Raw genomic sequence first — 15,662 nt, forward strand, 5'->3', positions numbered from 1 at the left:
TTTTACTTGGACATGGTGAGGAGGCATATGAGGAGGGTCACTGGGAGGGTGGGAATGCCAGTGGAAGCTGCAGGGGAGTATTCTGATGATTGATTGCAAAGGAATCACCCAATCCGAGAGGACAGGAACGGGAGGTGAGCAGGTGAGCTGGATTTCCATTTCTGGATTCCACCCAGAGAAGGATTATATTTAACTGAATTTTGGGTTCACAAACTGGGCCTGTTTTCTTCTTAAAGTCTGACGTTTTACATTGTTGATCTATCACCATGGATCATCTTAAAAGCATATCCCTTTGTAGTTTTTCAAACTGTTTCTTACATACGGGCCATAAAAAGCCCAGATTAGCACACAGAGAAAGATGAGCTGTATGATCAGCTGACAGGTGGACTATTTCTAACTACAGTACCGTATTTCTTATTTTAACAGTCTGCCACACTGATGCAGCTCTTTTACTTACATACAAAGCAAAATACAATTCAGCTAATTTAGCTTTAATTTGAACCAATAAACCCCAAAACAAGTGGAATCAGTGAACTAGTGCCCCTTTCACTGCAGGTGACACAAAAAAACACTTTAACACCACTGATACTGTACTGATCTGAATCACAATCATTCTGGATGTTTTTACTCTTGTACACATTGTTCAGTGTGCTGCTAAAATGGTTGAATTAATATTTTTATAGGAGTTTGGGCCGACACACTGGATTTCTCTGAAGAAACAGAAATTAATTAAACTTAACATTCGACCACTAAAAATAGATTTTCTGTTCAGGAATGCAACTAAATATAATTTGGCCTCTTAACCAAAAAAAAAAAATCCTTTATTTACCCCCTTTATTTGTAAAACAGTAAAAATGAAGCTTCATGGGCAACAACAATAATTGTATTTTATCATTGATATTATCATTTTCATTAAAGAATTTGTGCATACTGGTGGATTAACCTTTACAGGACCGTAGAAAATGATTTTGGTAATTACCAATACTGTAAATTTAGGTCAGTTGTGGCGTAACCTTAAACTGGGTGATGGTCTTTGTTACAGAATGTATTTTATTTTTGTATTAAATTCGTGTGAACAATGACAGAGTAAAACACATACTGGTTGCTGAGTATTACACGGTCAGTGTGAACTAAAACTAAAAGTACATATGCTCGTAATGTGATGAATGATGATGAAGTTAACAGCGATGCAGGTGGATGCTTCTCTGGTGTCCTGGATTGTTGATTACCTGACAGGGAGACCACAATATGTGCGTCTTCCACAGTGTGTGTCTGACAAGGTAATTAGCAACACAAGGGCACCACAAGGGACCATCCTCTGTCCTTTCCCTCTACACCACAGACTTCAGCCACTGCACAGAGACCTGCCATCTTCAGAAGTTTTCTGATGACTCTGCAGTGGTTGGATGATGAGAAAGAGTACCGGGCTGTGGTCAACTCCTTTGTCACGTGGTGTGAGCAGAATCATCTTCAGCTCAACGTGGCAAAGACCAAGGAACTGATCGTGGACTTTAGGAAGACCAGGAAACATTTGACCCCTGTTTCAATCCAGGGCAGGGGTCAGCAACCTTTAAGACCCAAAGAGCCATTTGGACCCGGTTTCCATGCATGCAAAAGAAAACACTGGGAGCCACAAATACTTTTTGACATCTAAAATGAAGATAACACTGTATATACTGTTTGTTTGGTTTTTTTACCTTTATGCTTTGTGTGAACAACTAAGGTGTGTTGTTTATGAAATCCATGAAGTGCTACAGAGAAAATTACATTTTATTCATGTAATTAACACATTTTGAACTAACAAAAGGAAAGACACCCAGCTGAACTAAAATGATCCATGTAGCAAACAAAAACTGTTGTGAGCCCTTATATCTCCTTTGGGCTTTTGGAGCCTTGATCTGACTTTTAAAAAAATAAAAAAGCACTATGTGCTGAAAAATGAAAAATAGATATTTGCAAAATTCTGCCTAAATATGTATTTTACCTGGTTAATGTGTGTGGCGGGGCGTGGTGTGCAGCGCCGCTGCAGAGGAGGCGGACGCACCTGAGCGGCACCCGCATTCACGCCTCGCCGCCTTGACGCCTGTGCCATCTATGCTGTTGTTGGTATGTGTCGGGCTGTGAGCTAAAAAGCTACAGCCAGCTTTATGCGTACAGCAACCATGTGTGAAAAGCGTGTTCATGCAGTAGTACAATGGGACTTCTGCTCCCGAACCTCTTGCACAGCGCCTGCAAATCGTGGCTGTACGAAGTCACTTTCATCTTTACGCAGGCAGCTTTACATCTGTGAGGCGTGAGTGGTGTTTGTTTTAAACAAGAAAAAAATCAGTTGCACTAACGCAGCGCGCTTACAAGAAAGTAACAGTATAATTACCTGTTTTGCAATAGTAATCCCTGTAATGATAACAGCAAATCCTTATTTGCCTAGTATCATGTTTTATGTTGTTAATACTCCTAGACTGTAGGGGGAGCTAGAGAGCCAGAGGGAGTTACCTCTGACTAGACTGTGATGGCGAAGCTTTGTTTACATGTGAACCGCAGTTCGATAAAATACCTTCTCTTCAAGTAATGGTGTCATTCTTAAGAACCCACAACAACATAAAGAAACAATACAATCCCTTACATTACTCGTTACTTGAAAAAAGTAATCGGATTACAGTAACGCGTTACCTGGGGTACATCATCTATAAAAACGTCTTGCAGCCTGCAACCTGTCTGCTCAGATGCAAGCATTTCACTGCATGCTGTACTCAGAAAGAAATTTGAAACAAACAAACAAAAAAGCCAAACTTGCAAACAGTTGTGCCAAAATCTATTTTGACATACTGTCAGGCTGAGTTAGTAAATCAATCCAGATGTTAGTGTAAACAAGTAGAGAAAACGCCTTTTCTTATTTCTTTCTTTCTGCTTTTTTTTTGTACAAATGCATTCTCACTCTTTTATTTTGAAAAAACAATTATTTTGAAAAGAGGAAATGTGATTTTCTCTCTAAAGTTAGAGAGAGGATCACATTTGGTGTTGATAATTTCATTTGTTTAGAAGCAATATTAGTCCCACCTTCCACGCATAGGACCACCATCACGCATTAGCTAGGTCTTTCACATTTTGAAAGCAAATGAGCTGAACTATCCATCGTTTTGGTGAGTTTTAATGCAGAAAAAAGTGTTATAAACCAGTGTTTGCACTGTTCAAAAGCTGATTTGAAAACTTTAATGTGTTAAGTTAACGGAGCACCTTGCTGTGTTCCCGCCCATAGCTTATCTTGGTGAGTTGAGACCACGTGCTTGCTAAAGAAGTATGCTAGTCTCTTGCTAAATTTGGCATCTTGCTAACGATAATTCACGAGTGTGTTTTTATGGTAGACGGCCTGTATTTGTATAGCGCTTTACTTAGTCCCTCTGGACCCCAAAGCGCTTTACACTACATTCAGTCATCCACCCATTCACACACTGGTGATGGCACGTCACATTGTAGCTGCACTGACAGAGGCGAGGCTGCCAGTGTTCTAGATTAACTGGATTTGGTTTAACTGGTTTTGTTGTTGTGATTTGGTGCTATATTATAGATATATGATAATAATAAAACTGATTTGAATTCAGTAGTTTATTGAAATTAGCCTTCACATTTTCTTCTGTTAATAACTGTTGAAGATGTAATATCTTCTTTTTCTGTTTTTCTTTCTTTGTGGGGGAAGCAGACGCCAAGCCTGACCAAAAGCACATCGTGGATAAACCACAACACCAATATGAAGATTTTTCTTGCTACAAACTCTAGATAATCTCTCACATGAATTTTCTACAGTGATGTATTCTCAAGTCTCAAGCGAGTAAGCTGAATCTGAACCCTGTCTCCTCTCGTTACACTGAGTGACTCAGAAACCTGCTTCCCCGGCCTGACTCCCCTTTTCCCCCACACCACATCTGTATATAGTTTTTTTAGTTGGCGGTGGACCGGCGCCCATTGCGGTGGAAGATCTGGATATGTGTGGGATGAGGTATGAAGTTATTACACCGTCAGTTTCATTACCCTGGGCAGCAATGTTTGTTGGAAGTACTTATGTTTTTGTTTTGTTTTTTCTTTTAATGTATTTTTTTCAGGAGCAGCTGACGCAGGGCATTGTGCCTGTAAGCAATCCCCCCCTCCTCAGGGGGCAACACAACAAAGTAAACCCCATCCCTCACCCCCGCCCAGCCCCAACCCACAGCACAACTGATCAGGTAAACTGACTTCTCAACTGATCAGTTGTACTGTCTCTTGTCCCCCGGGGGGCAAGCACAGAGCTAGCCCCATCCCTCACCCCACCCCAGTCCAAACAAACTTTAGATAATCTCTCACATGGATTTTCATTTCTGCCCCCAACCACCCCCACTATCCCACCTGGGGGGGGGGGGGGATCCCTCGCACCGGCCCAGCCCAACCCCACATCGACAGCCCAGAAGGACGAAGGAAAAGAAGGCAGCAGGTCCAGAGAGAATCTGCTGCAGGACTGTGCAGAACAGCTTTGTCAGGTGATCCTGTACATCTTACATATTTCTCTCATATTTCATCTTGTGTCAGTACCAAAGAATATTTCCTAATAGTCATAGTGTGTGTGTGTGTGTGTGTGTGTTCTTATATCTTATATATCAGAGAGTGAGTGTGTTTGGACTCGCCTTCTAATTTAATGGTTTTCTTCTTCATGACGATTTACATTGTAGATTGTATCTGAAAGAATCAAAACTTTGAATGAACACATATAGTATTATGTAGTAAACAAAGAAAGTGTGAAATAACTCAAATAATGTTTATTGTATAGTCTTCAAAATAGCCACCCTTTGCTTTGATCACTGCTTTGCACACTCTTGGCGTTCTCTCAATGAGCTTCATGAGGTCGTCACCTGAAATGGTTTTCCAACAGTCTTGAAGGAGTTCGCAGAGACGCTGAGCACTTGTTGGCCCTTTTGCCTTCACTCTGCGTCCATTTCTTCCAAAATCGTCTGGATTGGGTTTAGGTCAGGTGACTGTAGAGGCCAGGCCATCTGACGCAGCACACCATCACTTTCCTTGGCCACACATAGGTGTGTTTGGGGTCATTGTGCTGTTGAAAAAGTTATGATGATCCAACTGCAGAGAGATCAAAGTTACTGTTTTTGTAGAATTGGAAAGTAAGCAATGTGCTTCCTTTGAGGTAGTACAGTACGAGTTGTGTGTACAGAAAGTGAGAACATTAAGCTTCTTCCTCATTACCGCACTTGACCTTGAACTGTGTCAGTATTGACTCTTTCAATCCTCTCGCTTTGGTAGGTGAGAAGCCCAGAACTAAGGCTGCCAACATCCAGAGACTGGTGACTCCTCATGCGCTGCAGCGCAAGCGCCGCCGCATGGCTCTCAAGAGACAGTGCACCCAGAAGATCAAGGAGGAGGCCTCGGAGTACACCAAGCTGCTGGCCAAGAGGATGAAGGTATGTGTTAATCTAGGCCTTTATTCTTAACCAGCTGCTGAGAATCAAAGATCACACTAGTCTGCTTTTGTCGTGTAGCTGAACACTACATTTATTTCTAGTGGTTCAGATCAATGAAGATAATGTGACAAATACATTTCTGGCAGGTGTGATATTTCCACGAGTGTTGGAGCGGCTGTATTACATCAAGTGCATTGTGTCTAACAACATATTGTAATTAATTTCCTGACCTTAAATATACTTTTAAGTTGTGATTTAATCGTGAGTCACTTGAAATTTAAAGTACCGGACTGTGTTTTTCAGCAGTGTAGTTCTGAGTTGCCTTGCATGATATAGCTGTAATGGCATTCGGCCGATTATGGGTTGAAAACCTTCAAGGAGCACCTGATGGTGAAATGTTAAGGAGACAAAGTTGGACATGTGGGAGCTGTTTGACTGACACGCATTTGTTCTTGTAGACAGGAGGCCAAGGAGAAGCGCCAGGAACAGATCGCCATGAGGCGCCGCCTTCATTCTCTGAGGGCGTCCACATCCAAGTCAGAGTCCAGCCAGAAGTGAAACGGAATCAAATAAAGTCATGTTTTGCTGAAACAGTGTTGTGCAGTTGTCAGTTATTTTCTCTTCCACATATCCCCCCATGAAGAGACGCATTAGATGATTTTTGTCAGCCCCTTGTGTGTCTACATGAATGTGTATGCAACGGAAACTTTTAGTTAGTGGTGGATAATCTAGAGATACAGCAACAGCCTCAGGTCAGTCGTTGCTATTATGGAGTACTGCAATAGTACTTTTATTTTTTTGATTCTTTGGTATGAGTGAATTCTGGTTCACACTCCGAGCCAGTTGGTGGCGGTAATGGACCATATCGTTGTTTGACAACTGGCAAAACACAGAAAAGGAGGAGGAGGTAACCAATGAGAGGAAATTGTACAAAAAATGGTAAATGGCCTGTATTTGTATAGCGCTTTACTAGTCCCTAAGGACCCCAAAGTGTTTTACACATTCAGTCATCCACCCATTCACACACTGGTGATGCCAAGCTACATCGTAGCCATCCTGGGGCGCACTGACAGAGGCGAGGCTGCCGGACACTGACGCCACCGGGCCCTCTGACGACCACCAGTAGGCAGCGGGTGAAGTGTCTTGCCCAAGGACACAACGGCCGAGCCGGGGCTCGAACCGGCAACTTTCCAATTACAAGACAAACTGCCAACTCTTGAACCACGATTGCCCAAGACTAAGAGGGGTAGAGGTTTTAGTTGTAGGATCTGGTGTAGAAACCCACTCCCTAACAACACAAGGCTGACGAGACCAGTAATTTTGACCATGGCCTTGGATTGCAGGACAGAACTGTCTTCTGCTGCTAGTCTGCTGCTGCTGCCTTGGAGGAAAAATAAATCTGTGTACCCTATTTTAAGTGTGGGTGTGTTGGTTTTCCTGATGGTCACCATTAAAACTTGTTGCTTTCTTGCACGCAGGCAAGTGACCCACTTAACGTGTTAATGAGCAGTTAAGCAGGTGCACCTAAGTTACCTGATTTTGGTCATTAGGCGTTTTAAAAAGTATTACTGCCATTTGTGGCTTTTTCTGGTGGTAAATTGAATTTATTTGCCACAGACAGTGACTAAATCCAATTTACTCCTAACCCCACTGGCCCTGACGTGAACCTACTTTTAAACTACAGTTAATGGTTATTTTGTCCAAATACAGTAATTACACTGTGTACGAATTTTTTAAACCACAGCTCCATGGTCCCAAAGTCCAACAACCCTACTGGCAACTTTTAATTGGAAAAGGGAGGAGAAGTCAAATGTATTATTATTCACATATTACACAGACTGTGCTGACTGGACAGGCTCAGTGCAGTTCCTGGATTATTTTCAAGCATCATTAAAGTTACAGCATGTAAACTCTCACCATTCTTATCTGTCCTTATTAAAGTCCATAAGCTGAACTACGGTAGCTCTGCTAACTCTGGTAATTCTGACTGTAAATCTTTCCTTAATCTCTTTATTTGCTATTTCGACACATGAAGTTACAAAAATGTACTTTGGTAGACAAAAAGAAAACCTTTGTAGACTTTTTGGAGTAACTTTTCATAATGTGGAACTTTAGTCTTGAATTTTCAAAAGTGAACTTTTGGCTTCTAGTTATGTTGCCACCGGAAATATTTTGTCAACACTGAGAAGTCAAATCATTAATGGTGTGTGGTCAGCCACAGGTGATGGTGTGGCTGTCTTAGTTCTCTTTCTGTACCAGAACTTTAAAAAACTGACCAGGAAGAACGTAACTATAATACTGAACCTGAAGTATGATCCTCCCACCAACCAAGCGGCGCCACTGGTAGCTGTGGGTTCCCCACCTCCTGCTGAACTCAAACAACCAGTCCAGAGACAGACTCTGATGTAGCATCACTTTCATCGCTCACTCCTGAACTCCTGTGAACCATAATGAGTGTGGCCTCTCTAAACATCAGTGACTAAGAAAACTTTTCAGTTTGTTATCATTTGAGTTATTTATTAATGACTCACTTAACTCAGTTAATATGTTACAGGTCACTGTTTAAGGAAAGTCAGAGTAGGGTAGTTTCAACGGGTGGAGAGGCGTGTAACGCTCATCGTGCCAGTGCAGCTTATCCTACAGAAATGTTTCCAAAGCGAGGACGATGGCTTCATGTTTCAGCATGCTGTGAACATTCAGACCTGAGAGAGAAAATATGACAAATAAACTGAGTTTTAAAGAAGAGATTTGTTACATATAACACTTAAAACCCTGAGCTTTTTATGAACTGTTTAATCACGTCATACTGGGCTCTTTTTCTGCCACTTTTTTTATTCGTATGAAAGCCATTTCCGCTGTGTTGGGTGTAATATAGCCAAACTTGCCACCCGGTTTCGTTTTTGTAAAAAATTCAAAATTTCAGTCTGATTTTCTTACATCAGCCTAACACGGCTTAGCAGCAAAAATACTCACACTTGACACCCTAGGGACCGTTTTGTGCCCCATTGAAACCCATTATAAACGCTATTTTTCACGGCAAAAAAATTACGGTCAAATCGATCGTGATCGGTAATGCTTCCGTTTCCGTTTGCAGTAGTGGCCTTAGAGTTGTAACTTTTTTATTTGTCCACCGGGTGGCGCCCTTGCTCCACATTTGACCCCGGGCTGGAAAACAGCGGGCTGCTTAAACAGACCTGCGGGAAACGAAGCCTCATTTCCGGCGTGCAGTAGCGCCTTCGCCCGCTGATCGGGCGGGACCATTTTCAACCCCTAGGACCGTTTGAGGGTGCATTTTTTTTTTAATCAACAGGAAATGACGTATTTGTTGTGACGTGGTACCGGACGTGTGTGTTGGAAAAAGGGGTCCTACGCAACATGCCCCGGTGATCGTCGCGACTTATGCCGGGGAAAGACACTTCTTTCGGCTTAGAGGAGCAACATTGGCCGCCTGGAGACCATTTTCTGCTCCTGCAAAAAAAATAAAAGGCGATCGAAATGAAGGTTGGTGCCAATCTTTAGTACATCTAAAGGCCTAATTATAATAACAATCAAATATTACTTCAAATGTTTTTTTTTTTAATATTTCGTTTTGTTTTGGGGGGCTAATTAAACTGCGATTAAAAGGGTTAAAACCCCCGAAATATAATTAAAACTTTACATGAATATTTCAGGGAGAAGTAGTTTTAAAAGACTGGCTAATTTAAAGTGGAAAAAAATATGAATATATAATCTTTTTATAGCATTTTTCGGGCGTGGCAGAAAACGGTCCCCAGGGTGACGAACGTAAGTTTTTTAAAGTATGACGTGAGGGTTAAACTGTGCCAAAACCAACCCTTTGGTCTGATAAAGTATGTATTTTGTATTCACGCTTCTCTTATAAAGTAATTTGTGGCTGTCGTCAGTGAAAATTGCTCTCTAAATAAATATTATTTTATTTAAAGGAATTTGTGATATTGGCCAGGGTTTTCTCTTTGAAAACTCAGAAGGAGGTGACGAAGTCCAGCTGGCCACAGGATGTGGCATTAGGGCTCTAGGCCAGCCTGTTGATCACATCAGCAGCAGTATTTATGCTCTTTGACATCAGGTAAGCATATTGATATGCTACATGTTACACTTGAACATAAGTTAAAAGAGAGCCTCTGTTCCACAATTTGACTGTTATTGGATATCATTTTTAGCTTCCTGGCTTTTCATTACTTAACAATTTCTTTCCTGATTGTATTTTATTTATGTATTTTTATTTGACCTTTCTCAACTTTAGTGCCAAACATGCTGAAATCTTCAAAGAGTTTGTGCAGTTCACTGACTCAGAGACTCTGAAGATACTCCAATACTGTGCAACCAGGTGGCTCAGCTTGCTGACTTGCATAAAGCGGGTGCTCAACCAGTGGGATGCACTGCAGGCCAGTATGAGGATGTGGAGAAGCCTGGTTAGGTGAAGATGCTGGCAGAGCATTTAACCAGCAAGAAGACAAAGTTCTTCTTCCAGGTTCTGAAGCCACTGGCAGAGTTCAAGGTTATGTTTCAGCTCAGCCAGCCCAGCAAAAGATAAACTTTAATAATTGTGATAATAAATAAAGCTGTTCTCATAATTTTTCAAAACTGATAATCCGTCTTGTGTTTCTAGGCTGAAGGAGTGATGGTCCATAGGCTACCCAAGGAGGGAGATGACCGGCCTGGTGAGAAGACTGATGGGAAGATTTCTCACTGCCAGCCTTATTGCTGACGTCCCACTGAAGGACATCAAGTTCATGGATGCCAGCCTACAGTTGCCAGGCAAAGAACTCTTTCTTGCAGTAGCTGCACAAAGCCTCTTGGAGGACAACATGGATGAACTTTACTCTTCTGTCCCAATGATGATCCAGTAAGCATTATGATTATTGTGTTGTCCAAATAAGCTTACCTCCTAAGAGCTAACTGACTGATAATCCATCATACAATGCCTGTAATCATTGATCCGATCATGTGTCACAAAGCAGTGAGAGACTTCTTTGTATCTGTGACCACAAAGATGATGACTGCATCCCCCCTCGACAACATCATCCTCCAAAGCCTGACCGTGTTGGATCCAGCGTCACGGCATCAATTTTCTCCAAACTCAGGTACATCCCCTTTTTTAATTGATGGTGGTAGTTGTTTAATAATCAACTTCAGAAGTTACAGAGTATAATAATAGAGCAAGCAATTATATCTCCAGCTCACTTGTGCTTAATTTGCTCATTTTCATGTGCAGTCATAGAGCTAGGGAAAAGTCTGCTGCAGCTGCGGTTGGGCCTGGATAGACTTAGGGAAGAATTAGTGGAGTACCAGGTGCTTGGCAGGGAAGATCTTCTTCAGGAAGCAAGGATTGACAGGGTTTGGGCCATGCTAGGGAGAGATGGGAGATTCCAGACTCTGGTGCATTTGATGAAGGCACTATTGTGTGTGGCACACAGCAAGGCATCATCAGAGAGGGTGTTCAGCATGGTTAGAAAGATGGTGACACAGAATAGAACAAGGATGGACAATTCAACCCATAACTCACTTCTTCCAAGTAAATTAAATTTCACAGGTGCTGCCCACACCTGTGCTGCTTCAAGGGGTGTGCTTCTGGCTGCGAAGCATTGCAGCTTCAAATACAACCATGTGTAGAGGAGTGTTGATGTTATGGATATTGTTATAGTTAAGGACGAGTATCCCCAGTTCTGCTTATGTATATAACTGTATCAGTTGTTGTATAGGATGTTTCTGTTGAACCATCACTACCATCTGTTGCACAGGTACTGGACAGCTGTTTAATTTAACTTCTTTTGTCCGATAAATAAACACTGTAAAATTCAAGTGACTCACGGACCGGTAGGGGCTGGAGCGCTGGGTCAGGGTTAAGAGTAGAGTGCTTCATCACAGTGTTAAAATCAGATGCTGGAGAAGTTCATGGGGAAGTTTATTATACAATGATTTGATTTCAGTTCAGTACAGTTTTATTAATGCAGCACCATTTAACAACAACAGTCACTTCACAGTATTTTCTGTTAACCTGTTGTCTGCTGGGAACAAGGCTCACCGTATAACCACAGAGGTAGACTGCATCAAGGTCTAATGTTCATGTCTAAAAATATTCACTTGAAAAAAACCCTGTAAAGTAGCAGGGAGCTACAGAGAGTTTAAGGAGTCTAAAAGCAAAAATAAGCTCAGTGCAAAAAGTCGAGCAACACAACATGTACCATAAAAAGACAGAGTATTGCAGATAGATGTGAACTCTGTGGGAGGTGTAACCAGACAGACAAAGCGACTCACTGATCCAGTCACAGACTTATGACCTTCATGATCCAAGCAATTCAAATTCAGTCAAGTATGAGTGAAGCACCCCAAACACCTGATGCTTACCTATTTAACTGATTCCATTAAAGTGGAGATTGAATATCTTGTATATTTCCAATCTTTCTAAGCCCTCTTCTGTTCTGTGACTTCTCTCTTCCAGAGTGGGTTCCCCAGTGAATACTTTCACTTCTTCTTGAACTCAGTGGAAATGATGACTGTAGAATTAACCTCGCCTGTGGATGCTGTTATGTCCTGCAATCCAGATGAGAAGATGGTGTTGAACAAAGGCAGCTATGACTCCACCAGCTCCAGGTTCTCTAACCCAAGTTACTCTGAGCTTTGTAGCCTCCTCCTATCTCCTCACTGACTGCTGGGAATCTGAAGCCCTGTGTGGCTGACACGCCTTATGGCCCTGTTGGTACTCGGGGTGAAGGAATAAGCACAGAACAGGAACAACTGGTACACGTGTTATTGTTAGCTGTGCTCTTTTTATTCCAGCTGGTGAGGGATCCACAGCCTGTAGCAGCCTCACACACCTTTTATCACTGCCTCCTCCTCATGTCCTCGCAGGGCCTGTCTGCACACTGTTATATCATGAGTAATAATTGAAAAGAAGTCTATATACATAAAAAAACGTGTGTGCGCACACACACAACTACATATGTGATATTTAGAGTTACGTTTAATTTAGATAAAGTAGTTTTTTAGCCTTAGACACAAACAGTGAAGGGCAGAAAGTGAGACCATTTTCACTAAGACAAGAATTCAAATGAACACTTATTTGTTTCTACTTTTGCAAGCTATAAAATTATGGCTCCTCTGACGAGACTCCTCTCTCCTGTCCCCAGGACAGTAAAAATCTTCATGAGTGAAGACGACATTGACTTTAGAGCTGGAATATAAAGTAGACCCCAATATTTCGCTTCGGTTCAGATAGAGGGGGAGGAGGTGGAGGTGGTCAACAAGTACAAGTACCTCGGGCTGTGGGTGGACAACAAACTGGACTGGTCATGCAACACAGAGCACCTGTATAAAAAAGCCCAAAGCCGACTGTACTTCCTCAGGAGGCTGAGGTCTTTTAACATCTGCAGGAAGCTCCTGAGGATGTTTTACCAGTCGGTGGTTGCTGGAGTACTTTTCTATGCTGTGGTGTGCTGGGGGAGCAGCACAGCAAAGAAGGACTCATCCAGGCTGGAGAAACTGATCAGGAAGGCTGGCTCTGTGGTCGGCATGAAGCTGGACACTCTGGTGACAGTGGCAGAGAAAAGGACACTAAAGAAACTGATGGACATTATGGACAATGCCAGGCATCCTCTGCACACGGCCATTAACAACCAGAAGAGTCTGTTCAGTGACAGGTTGCTTCTCCCAAAGACAAGAACTAACAGACTTAAAAACTCCTTTGTCCCACACGCCATCAGACTGTTTAACTCCTCTCTGGAGGGGAGAGGGAGGGGAAACAGGAGGACAAAGGAGGGGGGAACAACTAAGCTGTAGTGCCTCTTCACCTCACTGTGCAATACTTTTGTAAATAGTCAACGGTGCAATAGACCTCAATACTTGAAATGTGCAATTCACTTGTATTTTTATTTTTATTCCTATTTATTCTATTTATCCCCTTCCTATATTTTATTTATATTGTCTCTGTATTTATATATATGTGTGTGTGTATAACTCTGTAACTTCTGTCGGTGCTGTGCTTTTTTGGAAATCGAATTTCCCAGAGGAACCCACCCGAGGGATTAATAAAGTTCTATCTTATCTTATCTCTTCACATAAACATCGTCATTTATTCCCTCTTACTGTGGCTGTTTTTCTTCCACCACGATAAAATCACACTTCATGCAGAGCTCTGTCTCTGAGGAAGAGTTTCCCATCTAAAAATCAGTTTTCTGCATTATTCTCTTGCTTATTACCCACCAGTCCAACGTTGTTTGCAGCACTGTCGGACGCTGTTTAATTGTATTTATAATGCACACACAAAGAAGTGTGTGTGTTCCTTACAGAGAGTTACTTACTGGCACTACTCCCTGTGCCAGCTGCTCCTGAAAAAATACATTAAAAAAAACATAAGTACTTCCAACAAACATTGCTGCCCAGGTCAATGAAACTGACGGTGTAATAACTTCATGCCTCATCCCACACATACCCGGATCCTCCACCGCAGCTGGTGGTGATCCCGCTCCCCCGGTGCGGGCTGCCTCTCCCAGCCCTTGCGATACTGGTGATATCTGCAGACATGAGAAAAACCAGTGAGCAAACATGTAACTATCACATCAATGTGAATCTGATGGGTGTGATCACTGCAGCCTGGATCCCTGAAATGAAAATTCATGTGAGAGATTATCTAAAGTTTGTAGAAAGAAAAATCTTCATATTGGTGTTGTGGTTTATTGCTGACTTACATGACAACCCTTTAGCCGGGCTTGTCTGCTTCCCCCACAAAGAAAGAAGGAAAAAAAAAGGAACTTCTTCAACCGTTATTCACAGAAGAAGAAGTGAGCTAGAGCTTGAGAAAAAATGTTAGTCATTTAAATAGTGTCTTACAAACACTGCAAGACGCAGAGGCCAACCTAAACATTTAGTTTAAAAACATTACCTAGTCAGAGTCGCTGTCATCAAGTGAAAGGTTAAAAGGCCTTTCCCAGAAGCGTCTGACTCCAAAAGAACCTGAGGATGTTGGAGGGCAACAGAACGTGTCATCACTTACCTTGCACCTGTTTGCACTTACAGTGGGGCAAAAAAGTATTTAGTCAGCCACCGATTGTGCAAGTTCCCCCACTTAAAATGATGACAGAGGTCAGTAATTTGCACCAGAGGTACACTTCAACTGTGAGAGACAGAATGTGAAAAAAAAAATCCATGAATTCACATGGTAGGATTTGTAAAGAATTTATTCGTAAATTAGGGTGGAAAATAAGTATTTGGTCACCTCAAACAAGGAAAATCTCTGGCTCTCACAGACCTGTAACGTCTTCTGTAAGACGCTTTTCTGTCCCCCACTCGTTACCTGTATGAATGGCACCTGTTTGAACTCATCATCTTTATAAAAGACACCTGTCCACAGCCTCAAACAGTCAGACTCCAAACTCCGCCATGGCCAAGACCAAAGAGCTTTCGAAGGACACCAGGAAAAGTTTTGTAGACCTGCACCAGACTGGGAAGAGTGAATCTACAATAGGCAAGCAGCTTGGTGTGAAAAAATCAACTGTGGGAGCAATCATCAGAAAATGGAAGACATACAAGACCACTGATAATCTCAATAAACACAAATATATATATATATATATATATATATATAAGTATATATAGCTGTACATTTGCATATGGTTTGATGTGTTACTCTATAAAAGCAAACATGTAACAAATTGTAAGGAAGAGTTTATGATGGATAGGGCCTAAACTGGAAGAAAAAGTGTGTTATTAAATATTGAAAAGGGGGCAGGATTAAATAAGATTATGCTTCTTCCTACTGCTTTTTGAACATTTAAGTTATTTATAATTATTATTTTGTTTTCCTTATATTTTGTATTTTTTGACTCTTTTTTTTCTGTTGTTGTTTTACTATTTTAACATGTTCAAAGTAAATATACAATACCAGCTGTTCACTGTCTATAATAAAGACAGTGAACAGTTAATAGTTAGTATTCCCATGTACTCATATTATATTATGATTATATTAATGTAGCACCAGGTTCTGTAAACTTGTAACAAAACTATCTGGTAGAAACTGAGTACATTTCAGAGCCCTCGGTACTTTGACTTAAATAAAGATGTTGAATCAGTACTTCACAGTACTTTAAATATCAAGCATTTTTAAATACTTCTTAAGTACAAGTATCTGCACTTCTTCATAAGGACAAAGTGTCAGTATTTTGTCGCCTCTGTTGACAGACAGTGTTAATCTCTCTGTTTTGTGTC

At 41.5% G+C, this 15,662-nt stretch overlaps 1 protein-coding gene and 2 long non-coding RNA genes across 5 annotated transcripts; 2 read left to right on the top strand and 1 right to left on the bottom strand.

The window, feature by feature from the left end:
• Nucleotides 1-3,039: 3,039 nt before the first annotated feature.
• Nucleotides 3,040-5,983, top strand: LOC147331570 (uncharacterized). 3 transcript variants are annotated; one of them, XR_015129263.1, is made up of 6 exons: nucleotides 3,040-3,140; nucleotides 3,698-3,826; nucleotides 3,931-3,994; nucleotides 4,098-4,508; nucleotides 5,284-5,441; nucleotides 5,900-5,983. It is a non-coding gene; the product is annotated as an uncharacterized LOC147331570 (long non-coding RNA). The 3 variants fall into 3 exon arrangements; XR_015129262.1 differs by having other exon boundaries at nucleotides 3,931-4,508; XR_015129261.1 differs by having other exon boundaries at nucleotides 3,698-4,508.
• LOC147331571 (uncharacterized) lies at nucleotides 5,232-8,726 on the bottom strand. Its single transcript, XR_015129264.1, has 3 exons — nucleotides 8,636-8,726; nucleotides 7,746-8,143; nucleotides 5,232-5,420 (listed from the first exon to the last, which is right to left on the bottom strand). It is a non-coding gene; the product is annotated as an uncharacterized LOC147331571 (long non-coding RNA).
• A 983-nt stretch (nucleotides 8,727-9,709) lies between these two features.
• Nucleotides 9,710-13,148, top strand: LOC147331572 (uncharacterized). Its single transcript, XM_086294385.1, has 4 exons — nucleotides 9,710-9,957; nucleotides 10,069-10,305; nucleotides 10,418-10,543; nucleotides 11,902-13,148. The coding sequence occupies exons 2-4, from the start codon at nucleotides 10,109-10,111 to the stop codon at nucleotides 11,936-11,938; spliced, it is 360 nt and encodes a 119-aa protein (XP_086150511.1). The 5' UTR covers nucleotides 9,710-9,957; nucleotides 10,069-10,108; the 3' UTR covers nucleotides 11,939-13,148.
• The last annotated feature ends 2,514 nt before the right edge of the window (nucleotides 13,149-15,662 follow it).

Source organism: Aulonocara sp. 'chitande type north' Nkhata Bay, linkage group LG5, assembly GCF_057382095.1.
Source record: "Aulonocara sp. 'chitande type north' Nkhata Bay isolate Kocher_YH1m ecotype deep benthic linkage group LG5, A_spYH_male_GT1.1, whole genome shotgun sequence".
NCBI classification, from domain to species: Eukaryota; Metazoa; Chordata; class Actinopteri; order Cichliformes; family Cichlidae; genus Aulonocara; species Aulonocara sp. 'chitande type north' Nkhata Bay.